Here is a 16664-nt window from a genome sequence, read left to right on the forward strand (position 1 = left end):
CAAAAAACTGACCAATCACTTCCCTCATTAAAGTCCTCCTGCAATGCTTTCCATCACTCTCCCCTGCTTGTAATGGCTTCAGCATTGTATGTCAGGTTTATATCCTGACCCCTGTCTGCCACCTGTCACCTTGCTTGTCCCCAAACCTCAACCATCACTAAATTTTGGGTACAGCCGTGCACACACCAGGTAATTTTATTACTCTGCAACTTTGCAGAGTGCTTTTACCTGTCTGAAGATCCTCTCCCTTTCTTTTTTCTGATCGAGTTTGTGACCTTCATTAGGTTGAATTACTGCCTCCTACCTTCAGTGCTACTTTCAATGCATGCCCATACGCCGTGTTGTTTGCTTACTTCTCTTCTCTTTCCTCTCCTCTCCTCTCCTCTCCTCTCCTCTCCTCTCCTCTCCTCTCCTCTCCTCTCCTCTCCTCTCCCCTCCCCTCCCCTCCCCCACCCTCTCTCTCAACAGATCTTAAGCTCCTTAGCAAAGGAAATGTGTCTTAGTCCACTGTGTTCCATCTAATATTTAACACAGGGTTTGGCCAGTGGCAGGTGAACTGAAGTCTGTTGAAGAAAGGCTGAGGTGCTATTGGGATCATTTTGATGTTGCTGGGGCCTGATGGTAGCTAACGGTACTTGAACCCTTAGTCCAGGTGCTAAGTACTTCACAGGCATTATCTTACTTAATATTTAAGTATGACAGTGGTGGGCGTTGTGACAACACGGGTTAAGCCACTGCAACCCCTATCAGCTTGCCAGTCCTGGCACCTCTGCTTCCAATGCACCTTTATGCCAATGCACCCTGGTAGATAGCAAATGATGACTCAAGTGCTTGGACCCTTGCTAGCTATGTGAAAAACTTGGATAAATTCTAGGCTTCTATCTTACTAGTTAAAGTGATCAGTCGAAGTTCATAGCTGATCATAAAGATAGCATTAAGTGTCAAAGGGATCACATAAATAAGACCAAGTGTCTGCTAATAATAATAGACAGAATTAAAAAGGAGAGAACCATCCAACATGGGAAGCAGGTCACACAGCAGACTCATAGAATAACAAATGCCCTAAACAGCACTCTGGTCTCAGAATCAACCCTTAAGGCATTTAGATCTGGCTAAAAAACCCATGAGAGGGGCCAGCCCTGTGGCACACTTGGTTAATCCTCTGCCAGCAGTGCCGGCATCCCATATGGGTGCTGGTTCTAGTCCTGGTTGCCCCTCTTCCAATCCAGCTCTGTGCTATGGCCTGGAAAAGAAATAGAAGATGGTCAAGTGCTTGGCTCCCTGCACCTGTATGGGAGACTGGGAAGAGGCACCTGGCTCCTGGCTTTGGATCGGCACAGCTCTGGCCATTGCAGCCATCTGGGGAGTAAACCAACAGGAGAAAGACCTTTGTCTGTGTCTCTCCTTCTCACTGTCTGTAACTCTACCTATCAAATAAATAAAATCTTTTAAAAAAATAAAAAGCCCATGATAGCATTTCAGGCACAGAAAGCCAAGACACTGTGGCAAAAAATGACCTACATGAAAGATCTCTGTGAGATCCCAATGGAAAGAAGGGACCATCAAAGAAGGAGGTACCTTTCTCTGAAGGGAGGAGAGAACTTCCACTTTGCTTATGGCCTTGTCTAAATAAGGTCGGAGTTTGTGGAATTAAGAGGCTTCCATAGCCTTGGCAGCTCATGACAAGAGCCTCGGGTGATCACTGACATCATAAATAAGGGTGTCAATTCTTGAATCAACAACAGGAGTCACTGTGCACTTACTCCCCATTTAGGATCTCTGTCCTTAATGTGTTGTACTATGAGAATTAATGGTGAACTAGTCTTCAAACAGTACTTTATACTTTGTGTGTCTGTGTGGGTGCAAACTGTTGAAATCTTTACTTTGTATAGAGTTGATCTTCTGTATATAAAGTTAATTAAAATCAAATCTTAATGAAGAATGGGATGGGAGAGGGAGTAGGAGGTGGGATGGTTTGGGGGTGGGAGGGTGGGTATGGGGGGAAGAATCGCTATAATCCAAAAGTTGTACTTATGAAATTTATATTTATTAAATAAAAGCTTTCTATCAAAAAATTTCTAGGCTTCTTATTTTGGCCTGGTCTAGTCCTTGCTGTTGTGGCCATTTGGGGAGTAAACAGCAGATGTGAAAGATGTCTTTCTCTTCTTCTCTCCCTCTCTCTATTGCTTTGCCTTTCAAACAGATGAACTAAAATTGATGAGATAATTTAAGTTTCTTTTTTTTTTTTTTTTTTTTTTGACAGGCAGAGTGGACAGTGAGAGAGAGAGACAGAGAGAAAGGTCTTCCTTTTTGCCGTTGGTTCACCCTCCAATGGCCGCCGCGGCCGGCGCGCTGCGGCCGGCGCACCGCGCTGATCCGATGGCAGGAGCCAGGAGCCAGGTGCTTTTCCTGGTCTCCCATGGGGTGCAGGGCCCAAGCACCTGGGCCATCCTCCACTGCACTCCCTGGCCACAGCAGAGGGCTGGCCTGGAAGAGGGGCAACCGGGACAGAATCCGGAGCCCCGACTGGGACTAGAACCCGGTGTGCCGGCGCCGCTAGGCGGAGGATTAGCCTAGTGAGCCGCGGCGCCGGCCGATAATTTAAGTTTCTTAGGGATTAGTAGATGCCAGGATCAACTACTAGGGATAGCAAGTCAAAAACAGGTGTGCTGGACTCTAAAGCTCTGTGTGTTATCCCCTGAAGCCTTTTGGGAACCCCAGATCAAGAAGGAACCACTCCATCTTCCTGAAAGACCTGAGAGGCATTGGCCAGTGGCCCACATTGACTTGAGGGCCTGGACTCCCACACCACAATCACAGCCTGACCATTTCCATGTCCAGGCTAAGAACTCCAGCTGGAATGTCTGACTTCATGTATTTCATAGCAGTCAGGATATTTCTCATTAGAGCCCACTCAAGGGGACAACACAAGGATTATGAAAATGCTTAATTTTACCAACTTAGGGGAAAAGGAAACCTTAGACTTGATTCTAAATACCTATTCTGGGAAAGTAGCATTTACCATGGAACAACCCACAATTCATGCCTGCCTTCCAGAGAGGAAGTAGTTAGATTAATAGTTCAGTAGATACTTTCTGGGGCAGAAATAATTTACTATACCTTGCCAATCCTATAGCTTGATTATAACTAGAAAGGGCACGCCAGGGTCACTTACATCTCCTTTTTTATTCCTTTTTTTAAAAAAGGTTTATTTATTTATTTGAAAGTCAGTTACACAGACAGAGAAGGAGAGGCAGAGAAAGAGAGAGAGAGACAGACAGACAGACAGACAGGTCTTCCATCTGCTGGTTAACTCCCCAGATGGCCACAACAGCTGGAGCTGTGCTGATCCGAAGCCAGGAGCCAGGAGCCAGGAACTTCTTTCCAGTCTCCTGTCGCTCCCCCTCTTCGTGGAGGAACGACACAGGACCCTGTGCTGTTCTTTCTGTCTGCTCGGCCCTCCCCGGGTTTGCTGCTGGTTCTTCCCGGGTTGGCTACTATCCCTTCCACCTCCGTGGAAGGGCAGTTCCCCCTGGCCACATTCCCCACTTCCGCAGGGGAGCGGCACACCGCCGGCCGGCTCTTCTCGGGGGCTGCACAGGTGTTCCTTCAGCTAGATGTTCCCCTTAGATGTTCCTGGTGCATGCCGTCTCTCTCCTCCTTTATAGTCCTCCTCTGCCAATCCCAACTCGGCTGCCCACACGCCGAGTACGCTGCTCTCCAATCAGGAGCAAGTCCTACAGTTTATTGATTGAACTGGAGGCAGCTGTGCGGAAGCTGTTTACTTCTCTCCCAACGCCACATTGTGGGAGAGCAGATGCATAGAATAAGTCTTAATTCCAGTAACTCAGTCTAGTCCGGTTTGCTCCCCACAGATCCCCCTTTCTTTTTATTTTTGGCGTTGATACGCGCCTGTCTTCGGTGTCCCGCGGCACACACTCTGCTCTACTTGCTAGAGTTGCCACAGGCTCTTACAAGTCCTATCAATCAGGAAAACCGAATCCGGGTCCTCTCTTCGCCATGTTGTGAGGAGGTTTTTAGGCGCTGATGCGTGCCTGTGTTCGGTGCCCTGCAGCGCATGCTCTGCTCTGCCCGCAGGGGCTTACAAAACCTATCAGGCAAACCGAATCCAAGCCTTCTCATTGCCATATTGTGGGGGAGACTTATTAGTGTTGGTTTGTGCCTATCTTCGGTGACCTGCAGCTCATGCTTTGGTCGAGCTGCTTGCTGGTGCTTACCGCCTTAAATCAGGCAGACCGAATCCAAGCCTCCTAATTGTTGCATTGTGGGGAAGCCTTACTGATGTTAATTCGTGCCTGTCTTCGGTGACCTGCGGCGCATAAGCTGCTAGCCGCCGCAGGTGCTCATCGTGCTCATCGCCTCACTTAATCAGGCAGACCGAATCCAAGCTCTCACATTGCAGTGTTGTAGGGAGGCCTTTCTATTTCTCTATTTCTCTATCTCCAGGCATTCCTATTTCTCCCATTTTACTTCTATCTTCCATCATTCCTATTTCTCTTTTACTTCTAAACTTCTGTTTCTCTTATCCCTGCGGCTTTCCGGCGCCTCGCCCCGCCGGCGGGTTCCCGGCTCTGCGCCGCTTCAGCCCGCGCCTCATCTGCGCGGCTTGGCTTCGCGCGCTCCGCGGTCTCCACGCCCTTCGCGTCTGCACCACGGCCTACGCCAGCCCCGTTCCCTATCTATTCACGCCCCATGCTCTCTCTGCACGCGGCGGCTTCCGCGAATGTTTCCGCCACCACCGGCATTCAGTCCAAGTTCCCCGGACTAACCTGGCGAATTTCAACCTGGCGGCCCAAGTCTCTGCCTCTGGTTCCAGATCTTCGCCTCTTGCTCCCCGGGGTGACTTGAAGAATTCCAAGGTGGCTTATATCTCCGCCTCGGCCTGCACTCGCGGCTTCATCCTCCCTAACATTTTTCTCTACCCGGTATGTTTCCTTAAGTTTTCTTCCAACAATATTCCTCTCATTTCTCCTGGCTTCTCCCCACAGTCCGTATCCGAGTCCAAGCCTCTTCCAGGTTTCACTTTCGCTTTCAATCTCCTAGCTTCCCCGCCATAGTCCGCATCCGAGTCTATGAAAGCTTTCACTTTCGCTTTCAATCCTAACTTCTTTCCCACAGTCCATATCCGAGTCTATGCCTAGGCTTTCAATAGCTTCTTCCGGCACCTAGGCTCTTTGCTAGTCTCTCTCTCCGGTATTTTCCCACTTCTTCCCGTTTCTTCCCTCCTAAGTTTCCTATCCGTCCTAGGTTTCCTATCCGAGTCATTTCTTCCCTCCTAAGTTTCCTTATCCGAGTCACGGCACCATTATGTCGCTCCCCCTCTTCGTGGAGGAACGACACTAAACCCTGCCTAGGCTTCATATCCGAGTCACGGCACCATTATGTCGCTCCCCCTCTTCGTGGAGGAACGACACTAAGCCCTGCCTAGGCTTCATATCCGAGTCATGGCACCATTATGTCGCTCCCCCTCTTTGTGGAGGAACGACACAGGACCCTGCGCTGTTCTTTCTGTCTGCTCGGCCCTCCCCGGGTTTGCTGCTGGTTCTTCCCGGGTTGGCTACTATCCCTTCCACCTCCGTGGAAGGGCAGTTCCCCCTGGCCACATTCCCCACTTCCGCAGGGGAGCGGCACACCGCCGGCCGGCTCTTCTCGGGGGCTGCACAGGTGTTCCTTCAGCTAGATGTTCCCCTTAGATGTTCCTGGTGCATGCCGTCTCTCTCCTCCTTTATAGTCCTCCTCTGCCAATCCCAACTCGGCTGCCCACACGCCGAGTACGCTGCTCTCCAATCAGGAGCAAGTCCTACAGTTTATTGATTGAACTGGAGGCAGCTGTGCGGAAGCTGTTTACTTCTCTCCCAACGCCACATTGTGGGAGAGCAGATGCATAGAATAAGTCTTAATTCCAGTAACTCAGTCTAGTCCGGTTTGCTCCCCACAGTCTCCCATACAGGTCAGGGGCCCAAGGACTTGGTCCATCTTCCACTGCTTTCCCAGGCCACAGCAGAGAGCTGGATTGGAAGTGGAGCAACTGGGACTCGATCTAATCCCCATATGGAATGCTGGCACTGCAGAAGGCAGCTTTACCTGCTATGCCACAACACCGGCCCCTTATTCCTTTCTTTTTTTCTTTAAAAAAAAGGTTTTATTTATTTATTTGAAAAGTAGAGCTACACACACACGCACACAGAGAGAGAGAGAGAGAGAAAGAGAGAGAGAGATTGAGAGAGAGAAATTGAGAAATCTTCTATTTGCTGGTTCATTACCCAAATACCTGCAATAGCCAGGGCTGGGCCAACCTGAACACAGGAGCCAAGAACTCCATCCTGATCTCCCACATAGGTGGCAAGAACCCAACTACTTGGGTCATTCTCTACTGCCTTTCCAGGTGCATTAGCAAGGAGCTGGATCAGAAGTGGAGCAGCTGGGACTCAAATTAGCATGATATGGAACATCAGCATCACAAGTGGTGGCTTAACCCACTGCTTCAAAACACCAGCCCCTATTCCATTCTTAAAGAGAATGCTTAGTAAAGTAACAGGTAAACAAAAACAACAACTTTGTATGTGTGTGTTTTTAAGATTTTATTTTATTTTAGAGGTAGAGTTACAGAGAGAGGGAGAGCCAGAAAGGTCTTCTACCCACTGGTTCCCTACCTGAATGGCTGTAACAACTGGCGCTAGGCTGATCCAAAACCAGGAGCCAGGAGATTCCTCCACATAGGTGCAGGGACCCAAGCCCTTGGGCCATCTTCCATTGCCTTCCCAGGCCATAAGCAGAGACCTGGATTGGAAGAGGAGCAGCCGAGACATGAACTGGTGCCCATATGGGATGCTGGTGCCTCCGTAGGTGGGGCTTAGCCTGTTACATCAAATCACCAGCCCCTAGGTGTTTGTTTTTATCTGATAGGCATAGAGGCAGAGAGAGTGTGCTCCTGTCTGCTGGTTTACTCCCTAAATGCCAGCAAAAGCCAGGGATGGGCCAGGCTGAAGCCTGGAACTCAATCCAGGTCTCCTATATGGTGGCAGGGAGCCAACCACTTGAACCATCACCACTGCCTCTGAGGGCGCTCACTGGCAGGGAGCTGGAATGGGGAGCAGGCCAGGACCCAAACCCAGACACTCTGACATGGAATGCAAGCAATGTCTCAACTGCTAGGCCAAATACCTACCCCCAGTAAGTTTTTATAACAAGAGCATGTTTTAAAGTATAATTAACTGTTGGCATTGGGCACCACACAAAGTTGGTAAACGATAAAGACAGACAAATTACCTTTAACAAAGGCAAAATTTTTTATTACCCGTATGTTTAGTGGTTTAGAATGATACACAGATTTTTTTTAGTTCCTAAGCAGCAATCTAATTCTGATAATAGCAGATTTTTTATACTAGCTTAAATTTCATGTATCAACTACTATATTATGAATGAGAGGCTCTAAAATAATCACTTTCTGCCTGCATTGTTGTTATGGAACAGTGAGTATTTCCGTTAGGCCAACAGGTTGCGGTGCACACTTGATTGAGAAAGAAGTAGGTGGAGTCCATCCCGGAGCGGCGACTGTAGACTGTCCTCTCAACTCAGTCATCTCCTCCACAGATCTTCAAGAGCGTGACTTCGTAGTCTCCAGACGTATCTGACTACAAGGACCAACAGAGAAGAATAAATACAGCACAAGCAATGAGGGGACCATACATGAATCCAGTCCCCCAGCATTCGGGCATTCACGTTGGTGGGAGACGACTGAAGAGCTTGCTCGTGATGAGACCAGTTAGTAAAATGCACCTGCACTTCCCTCACTGGTTTATACCCAGGTATAATTATGCCCCAGCCCATCATCCCCTTTACAGTGTGTGATGTCTGTATTCTCCTCCACAGTTTGCAACTAAATTTCAGTTTGGGTTTAAAAAGATTGCAACAATTACATAATATTATAATATCAAATATTTACCAAATATGTGTTATTCAAAAGACTTAATATGTATAAACTACAATATACCTTTGTCAAAGCTCTGAATACAGGTTACATCAAAGTTAAAAGGTAACATTGTTCAACAGATGAGCAAAATAGAGGTTAGCAACCTTGCCCCAGATCAGAGAGAATAGGTGACACAGGCCGGGTCTGAACCCAGGCAGGCTGGCCCCTTAACACCAGGCTGCACTGCCTGACTGAAGGCAGTGAAGTGAGTCGCATCCCTAGAAAGCGTGCACATCAATTCCTAGGCTCCAGGCTAGAAGAAAACCTGGGTTGAGAAAAGACACCAAGTCAGGCGAAGGCTTACGGAATAAAGACACCACGCTTGCTATATGGAAGACTTCCCTGGAGGAGAAACTTGGCTCTTAACTAAAAAGTTAAAAGTTGCTTTTTTTAAAAACCCTGAATCATTTTTCAAGGCAACAAAACCAGTGAATACTTCTTTACTGCTTTCAGGGAAGATGATGTAAAAGCCAGAGAAAGTGATAATGTAAGGGAATTAATGAAGCAGGGCCATTTGGCGACAAGGGGTTAAGGATGCTTTCCTAGGAAGACACAGGAGGCGTCGATACATAGTCTTCTGCTTGGTAAGACTTCAGAGCTCACTGATGGGGTTTCTTAAGTCTTGCTTGGCTGAATGTAATATTCTCTCATACTGCTAAGAGGCCAACAATGCTCTAGCTTTGCATTCAAAGAGTCACCTTTAGTCAGGTTGGAATTGGAAGCAAATATTATGGTTCTGTCAGTTAGTAAAATATACCCAAGTGTCTTACCACGGAGCCATGTACAAAACTCTGATGCACTGTAGGAACCCACAAACGTTTGTCCTTTCTCCTGCCTCCATACCCTCTGTTTCTGGTTAGCAATATTCTATTTACATTGCATAGTTACAAATCTCCAAACAGAATTTATGCCTTTTGAATTATGTCATATTAATTGCTCCTAAGAAAATAACTGAAGGTTTCTATTGTTCAGTTTTTGACAGTGGTACCAAGGTTCTGTTTTCTCCCAACCTTGTTCCCATCTTTTATCTTCCTCAGTTACTCAACCTGTGGACTCTTTCTTTGTGGTGCTTTTAAAGTTTTTTCTGTTTTTCAACTTGATTGCGGTAAATCTAGTCTATGCCCTCCTATCTTGCCACTAGTTTGACCCTACATTCATTCACCAATCTGTATTCCCAAGGTGTTAATCCTTACTGTTTCATAAATCAAGTCCAATGACAAGCGTATTCATCTAACGTCCATCTTCAGGCCTTCCATTTCTGTCAGCAGACACAGCACACTGTCCATCTCACCCTCCTGGAAACACTCTCTGCCCTTGAAGTCTGTTCTGCCCCGCGGTCCCAGCCTTTCCTCCTTCCTCTCTGGCATCTCCAATTCTGTCTTCCCCTTCTATCCAGTCACTCATGTTGGTGATGCTTTAAGGTCCATTCCAAGCTTCTTTCTCACTCTCTATTTCTCCCTAGAGGATTTTCATGCATAGCCAAAGACTCACTGACATAAATGACTCTCAAACTATATTCATATAATCACTAGTGTCCTGCTTGACCTCTCCACTACCACGTTTCAAAGACATCATAAACTCAAAACACGCAAAACCAATCTCATGAACTTCCTCTCACTCTCCACAAAAAGGAAGATCATATAACCTGACCCTCTTACAAGGAATGGCACCATTATCTGGTCCCCATGTTGCAAACCTAAATATCGTCATTGATACCTCCTTTTCTTCACTTTTTACACCAAGACATCACATGAAGTTCCTGAAGTCTTAACTCCTAAAGAGCTTTGGATCCCTTGTTCTCTTTCCTCTCTTTGGACCACCATGAACTCAGATGTAGCTACTCTAATATGACTAATACAATAACCTCCTAATTCATCACTCTACATCGTTTCTATTTTATGTCCAATTCATTCTCCATAGCCACAGGGGTCTTTTCAAGGATCATGACACTATCCTGTTAAAAATTCTTCAGAGGTGGGGCTGGCGCCATGGTGCAATAGGCTAATCCTCTGCCTGCGGTCCCATATGTTCACTGGTTCTAGTCCCAGCTGCCCCACTTCTGGTCCAGCTCTCTGCTGTGGCCTGGGAGGGCAGTACAGGATGGCCCCAGTCACTGGGCTCCTGCACCTGTGTGGAAGACCAGGTGGAAGCACCTGGCTCCTGACTTCCGATCAGTGCAGCTCCGGCCGCTGTGGCCATTTGGGGAGTGAACCAACGGAAGGAAGACCTTTCTCTCTGTCTCTCCCTCTCACTGTCTGTAACTCTCTCAAATAAAATAAATAAAATCTTTTAAAAAAATTCTTCGATGGCTTCCCATCACCCTTAAGCTAACGACCAAAATCTGTAAACGTTGCCAAAAGGCTCCTGCATGATTTCGACCCTATACTGTCGATTTTCATTCTATCTTCCACCGTGATGTCTTTCCATTTGAAGTTTATTTTGGATTGCCTACTGGCTCCCTGACAATTATGAAATTACTGAGGGTGGCTACTATAGTTTCCCTTAAAGAGCCTGGAATTGTGTTACTTATTAAGTAGGCAACTAATTTATTGACCAATGGAATAAGAAATGTAACTTCATATAAATTTTCCATTATTACCTTATTACTAAGTCATAAGAGATACACCTTTGTTTTTCACCTCTGTTCCTCTCCTTTCTCCTACTAGTCAGCCCTGAGAAAGGTCACAATGAAGAGGCAAATGACTCTACAAGAAGCAGAAGGAAGAGGAAAACAGATCAAAGGCTTGGAGGGTACACAAAATGGAATCTAGCCTCTGAAATTCAGAAACTTCACCCTCTGCAAAGATCCTGCGTATCAGCAGAGAGAACATCATGAGATTCCCTAATATTGGATATGAGGTGGTACAAATAGAGGAACATTATATTGTTTCAAATTATAGGTCTAACACTTTGGTATTGGATTTTTCTTTTCTATTAAATGACAAATAGTTCAGATGTTTTCTAATGCAATAATTCTCAATTACTCAAACAATTGTGGAACTGAGAGCCACTGGTTAATTTAATTTCCTGGTTTTCTGAGGGTGAACCAACAGGCCTCTTTGTGTGTCAACCTTGTTACTGCAATCATTATAAAATGTATGGGTCTACTTTTCTGCCTTAGTAAGTACAATATGGTTAAGGTTATTGAATCTTCCTCTGATGATGAAAACCATCATAATGTGGCAGGATGGATGCAGAGAGAATTGACTGTGAGCAGATGACACAGTCAGTGCCAAGCCCCAGGCATAATCTGAGAATTGCTTTGTTGAGTAAGTTCCCTGATTTCAACTTAAGGAAACCTCTCTTTCTTCAAAGGTTTTCTAAAAGCAAAAACTGGCTTCAAAAAAGGACTTTGGTGAATGGATCTAGTTGACGGATTGAGTGATGTCCATCCAGTCTTTCATTCAAAAGCCATCTGTGGCCCCCTCCCCCCGCCCCCATGCCCCGGGGAAGGAATGTTTCCAAGATGGCCACCAAGAGGCCCAGGTGAGCATATGTACCTGTTCAAGGGTGGCTACCAGGGGCAGGGCCACAGCTAAAGTTGAACTGAGGACTGAAGCTGCTCTCAGTGTCACAAGAACATGGTCTAAGCCAGTTGTCACCAGCGATTGTGGCTGGGCTCATGAGAGAACTTGCTGCCAGGGAGCTTAGCCAGGATCAGAATCCACATGATGCATTAGGACCCCCTCAGCTGGGCCCCAGGTGTGTGGGCAGCATGGACTTCTCTCCTAGGTTTGAACCCTCAATGTTCACAGCCAAATTCCCTGCTCTGCCTTCTACTGCTCTCTTCTTTGCCCTGGCTCATCAGTCAGGCCCCAGTTCCCAGCTTAGACCTTGCAGAATCTGCCTGGGTCTGACACTCTCTTGTGCTGATTTTCCCTAGACATTCATAGGGAAAATGGACAGCAGACATATGGGAAGATACTAATCTCACAGCCTGCAGGCCTCTGCAAAGCCAGCCCTGAACTTCCTCTATTCACTTAGTTAGTGTGGCCCTGGGATATGGCGAGGTTGAACCACCTGGCTCACCAAACTCAGCCCCTCGTTTCTTTCAGGGACCCACCCTGGAGTACTGCTGTCTATCACTCATTTACTGAGGCCTTCCATATATCATCTGGGAAGCTGAAGGAAAAATACAAACCAACAGAAGACTGCCAGGCCTGAAATATTACATGGGAAACTCTAGAAATAAAATCCCTCATAAGTTTTAAATTGTGTGCTTTCCTGAGTAACACGAACTCTCAAGCTGCCCTGCTTTGTCCCTCCTGGGATGTTAACCATCTGTGTATCCATACTGTGCATGCTACCTGTCTATTATTCACTTAGCTGCCACCTTGGCAGCTAAGAACAATTGTTACAGTACTGAAGTGCTTATGTCCAACTAATCCTTATTTTTACTTAATACATGGTCCCAAAGCACCAGTAGAGATGTTGGCAATTCAACTATGTGAAGTTCACACTTGTTTGGCTGTTATATCTCAAAATGCAAAAGTGATGATCATGGTTTATAAGTGCTTACTTATGATGGAAAAGGCATTAAGTTTGTGGGTAGAAGACATGAACAGAAAACGTGTTCTGAATAATGGCAATGGGTTGTGCCACAGCGATTGCGCCTATACAAAGACGTCACAAGGGATTCCCTGAAAGAAGTGACACTAAAGCCATTTACTGCAAGTAAGGGGTGGTTACACACTCAGAAGCAGGTTAGAGAAAAAAGCATAAAAGTTACCAGGGAAGCTGCATCTGCAAATGACAAGGCTGTTGCCACATTTCCAGCAAAGTTGAAAAAGTTGATGAAGGACATCTAAGCATCAATATTATCATAGTTTAATGATCCACACACAAAAAACTTACCACAGTATACTGTTATAATTATTTATTACTAGTTATTATTGTTAATATTTTAAGTATATATATAATCTTTTTAATACGAGGGACCTTCAAAAAGTTAATAGAAATGCACATTATGAAAAAACTATGCATGGACTTAAAAAATTTTTATACCAGAATAAGCTTCTCTTTTAACTGCATCTTTCTATGAACAGTTTGAAGTGCCCTCAAATGCATGCATGTGTATATGTATGGGGAAAAGCATGGTATATACAGGAGCCAGTACATCCATGGTTTCAGGCATCCACTGGGGGTCCTGGAACATATCCCCATGGATAAGAAAGGGCTACTGTATAACACCTGGTTAAAATATTGCCATTCAGAATGATAGAAATACAAGGGATAGATTTTTAAAAAATCAAAAGATATCGTAAAATAAAACAGTGATAAATTCAATTAAATAGGACATAAAACTTCTACTCAAAAAAATACTTTCAGCCAAGTCAAAAGACAAATGACAAACCAGGAAGAATACTGACAACTAGATAAAATGCTAATTATCATCCACCTTAAGTGAAAGGAGGTCCTAGAAATTGACCAAAAGGAACAAAAATCCAAAGGAATACTGGGCAAAGAACCTAAGGACACATAGCAAAAATACAAATGGCATTTAGGACATGAAACTATGGTCAGCTTCATTCATACTGAGGAAAATGCATGTTAAAAACTACACTAAGATACCATTTGTCACTTAGCAGACTGTAAAAACCTAACAATTTGAAAACATCTCATTGTTCCAAGGCCATGGAAAAACAAGGACTCATTTCTGATGGCGGTGTACAATGGACACCAGTTGCTGATATTGACCAAAATTTACAATGTGTTTATTTCTATCTCAGGAATATGACTCCTGAGAATTTAACCACATATATTCCTGTACCTTACATACAGTGCAGCATTGTTTATAATAGCAGCTAACTGGAGACATCAGCTTTTGTAGTGGGTACAAACTATCAAACAATGAAATAATATACAGATGTTAAAAGGGAGAAATCTTCCTATATACCGAAACAGAAAGAGCCCTAAGCTGCAAAACCATGCTCTTTTGCATAAAGGAAAGAGGACCTATAAAATGTATATTTTTATTTCCTGACGTTGTCATAAATACTGAACAAAACAAAACAGTGCAATACAGGCCGGCACCGCGGCTCACTAGGCTAATCCTCCGCCTTGCGGCGCCGGCACACTGGGTTCTAGTCCCGGTTGGGGCGCCGGATTCTGTCCCAGTTGCCCCTCTTCCAGGCCAGCTCTCTGCTGTGGCCCGGGAGTGCAGTGGAGGATGGCCCAAGTGCTTGGGCCCTGCACCCCATGGGAGGCCAGGATAAGTACCTGGTTCCTGCCATTAGATCAGCGCAGTGCGCCGGCCGCAGCGCGCTGGCCGCGGCGGCCGTTGGAGGGTGAACCAACGGCAAAAGGAAGACCTTTCTCTCTGTCTCTCTCTCTCACTGTCCACTCTGCCTGTCAAAAAAAAAAAAAAAAAAAAAGTGCAATACAAAAATAAGCAAAGAACTTGCATATGCTGCTGACAAAAGAAGAAAAATTAGTAGCCAGTGAACCTAAAAAATTAAACTTTTTCTGAGTATCTATTATAGGTCTGGAATTTCAGAGATGAAAAATAGCTCCTACTTTTAAGGGACATTTTGCTGTGAACTCAGGAAAGAAATTTACACATGGACAAGGAGAGAGAAATCACACATGCCCGTGTTTCAAAGAGATAATGGAAAGAGGATGAGTAGAGAAGGGCAAACTATGTTTTGCTCTTTTAAGAGTAGACTTACTTTAATTGCTGAGTATAGGGAATAGCCATACTGCTTCTTGAACTCTGCTCGAATGTCCAGAAGGTCAATTTCTGATCTTGAAACCATGATTCTGTTCAGAGTAAATTCATCAGTCCCAGCACCCTGTTAAGAAATGCAGCTGTTCACAATACAAATCTCATTGGTTACAACAATGACCTACAGATCCAAATTTATGAGATACAGATAATGGTGCACATACCATTCAACCACAGTGATTTTTCTTCTTTCTTTTACCATCCACTCTCATCATTCATCTATTCAAGAAATAATTAAGCATCTAATCTAGTCCAGCACCAGGCTAAATGTTGAACAACAGAGAATAAGCACCCCTGTGAAACCTCCAATTTTGTAAAAGATAAAGGCAAGAAAACAGGCCACTACAGGGGTATCTGCCTTGATATTGGTACCATGAGAGCATCTGTTAGGGGGCCTAAGAGAGATCAGAGGTCAGGGATTAGGAAAGTCTGTCTGAGAAAGTGACATTTAAGCTGAAGCCTGGCTCAACAGTCAGCAGACAGGGGGCAGCTTAAACAGACAGGAGAGAATATTCTGAGATAGAAAACAGCATGTGTGAAGGTTTAGGACAAGAAAGAAGGCTCCATCCAAGAATTTATAAATAATGACAAAAGGACAGCAAGGGATGTGTCTGCAAAGGCCAGAGCTTGTTAACCATGGAATGAAATTCTGACTTTATCCCAAGTGTGGAGAACCACTGCAATCTTTTAAACATGAGAGTGTTGAGATCAGATCAAATTTGTAATCAAATTTCAGAAGATCACTCTGATTGCTATAGGAGAGAAATGAATTGTAGGATAGGAGTAGGACGAAGCTAGGGGAATAAGACCTGAAGCTTTGGGATGCATCTGTACATGATCACAGTAACAAAGGACCGAGATGACGGTGGCAGCACGGGCGGGCGGACAGAATGGGAAGATCTGAGAGGTGCTATGGGGGTGGACCAACCAAATGTAAAGATGCATCACGTTTAGGGTAACCAAACAGAGGGAGCATGTAAAATTTCTTCCCCAGCAGTTACAGGGGTTTTGACTCTGTTTATTTATTGACTATACAGTGAACATCTACTAGATGCCCGGCATTATTTCATGTACCAGGATAAGGTGTGAACAGCACAGATTACAGTTGGCCCTCTGTACCCCTGGGAGCTGCACACAGATTCAAATGGGTTGAAAATATTTGGGAAAAAATTACACCTATACTGAATATGTATAGATGCTTTACTTTCATTATTCTGATAGAACGTAACAATTACTTATATAGCAATTACATTGCATTAGGTATAAGTAGTCCAGAGATGACCCGAAGTACACAGGAGGATGTGCGTAGGATTAATGCAAATACCGCATCGTTTCATACAAGCAGCTGGAACATTCACTGATTTTTCCTACCTGCAGAGGGTCCTAGAAACAATCCTTCATGGATTCCAACATATGACTGTGTATCTCTGTCCTCATAAAGCTAAAATTCTAGTAGATGTTGACAGTAATTTATCTACTGTTTAAGTAAATATTAATAAGAGCTATTAAGAAAATAGAGAAACATGGGACTGGCATTGTGGTGTAGTGGGTAAAACTTATGCTTGCAATGCAACCCATATGGGCAATGGTTTGAGTCCCGGCTGTTCCTCTTCTGACACAGCTCTCTGCTATGGCCCGAGAGGGCAGTAGAAGATGCCCCAATTGCTTGGGCCTCTGCCACCCTCATGAGAGGCCTGGAGGAAGTTCCTGGCTGCTGGCTTTGTTTTTGCCCGGCCCCAGTACTGGCTGTTGTGGCTCTTTGGGGAGTGAACCAGAGGATGGAAGATCTCCTCCCCCCACCTCTGCTTCTCCCTCTCTCTCTCTGAAACCATGACTTTCAAATAAATAAATAAATCTTTAAAAAAAAAACCCAGAGAAATAAAACACAGAGTAACTGAAAGGGAGTCACTTGGCAGGGAGTAGTGAGGAAAGCACTCTCACAGGAGG

At 45.1% G+C, this 16664-nt stretch overlaps 1 protein-coding gene across 2 annotated transcripts in view; it reads right to left on the bottom strand.

The window, feature by feature from the left end:
- Positions 1-7291: 7291 nt before the first annotated feature.
- ANXA3 (annexin A3) overlaps positions 7292-16664 on the bottom strand; it is a 64576-nt gene continuing 55203 nt past the window's right edge. For both annotated transcript variants that reach the window (XM_008267690.4, XM_070047981.1), the window contains 2 exons: positions 14662-14784; positions 7292-7655 (listed from right to left, as the gene is read on the bottom strand). In XM_008267690.4, the coding sequence (XP_008265912.1) occupies positions 7596-7655; positions 14662-14784 (183 nt within the window). In that variant the 3' untranslated portion in view covers positions 7292-7595. The remainder of the gene's footprint in view (positions 7656-14661; positions 14785-16664) is intronic.

The sequence above is a fragment of the Oryctolagus cuniculus genome, chromosome 8 (genome assembly GCF_964237555.1).
Source record: "Oryctolagus cuniculus chromosome 8, mOryCun1.1, whole genome shotgun sequence".
Taxonomy (NCBI): Eukaryota; Metazoa; Chordata; class Mammalia; order Lagomorpha; family Leporidae; genus Oryctolagus; species Oryctolagus cuniculus.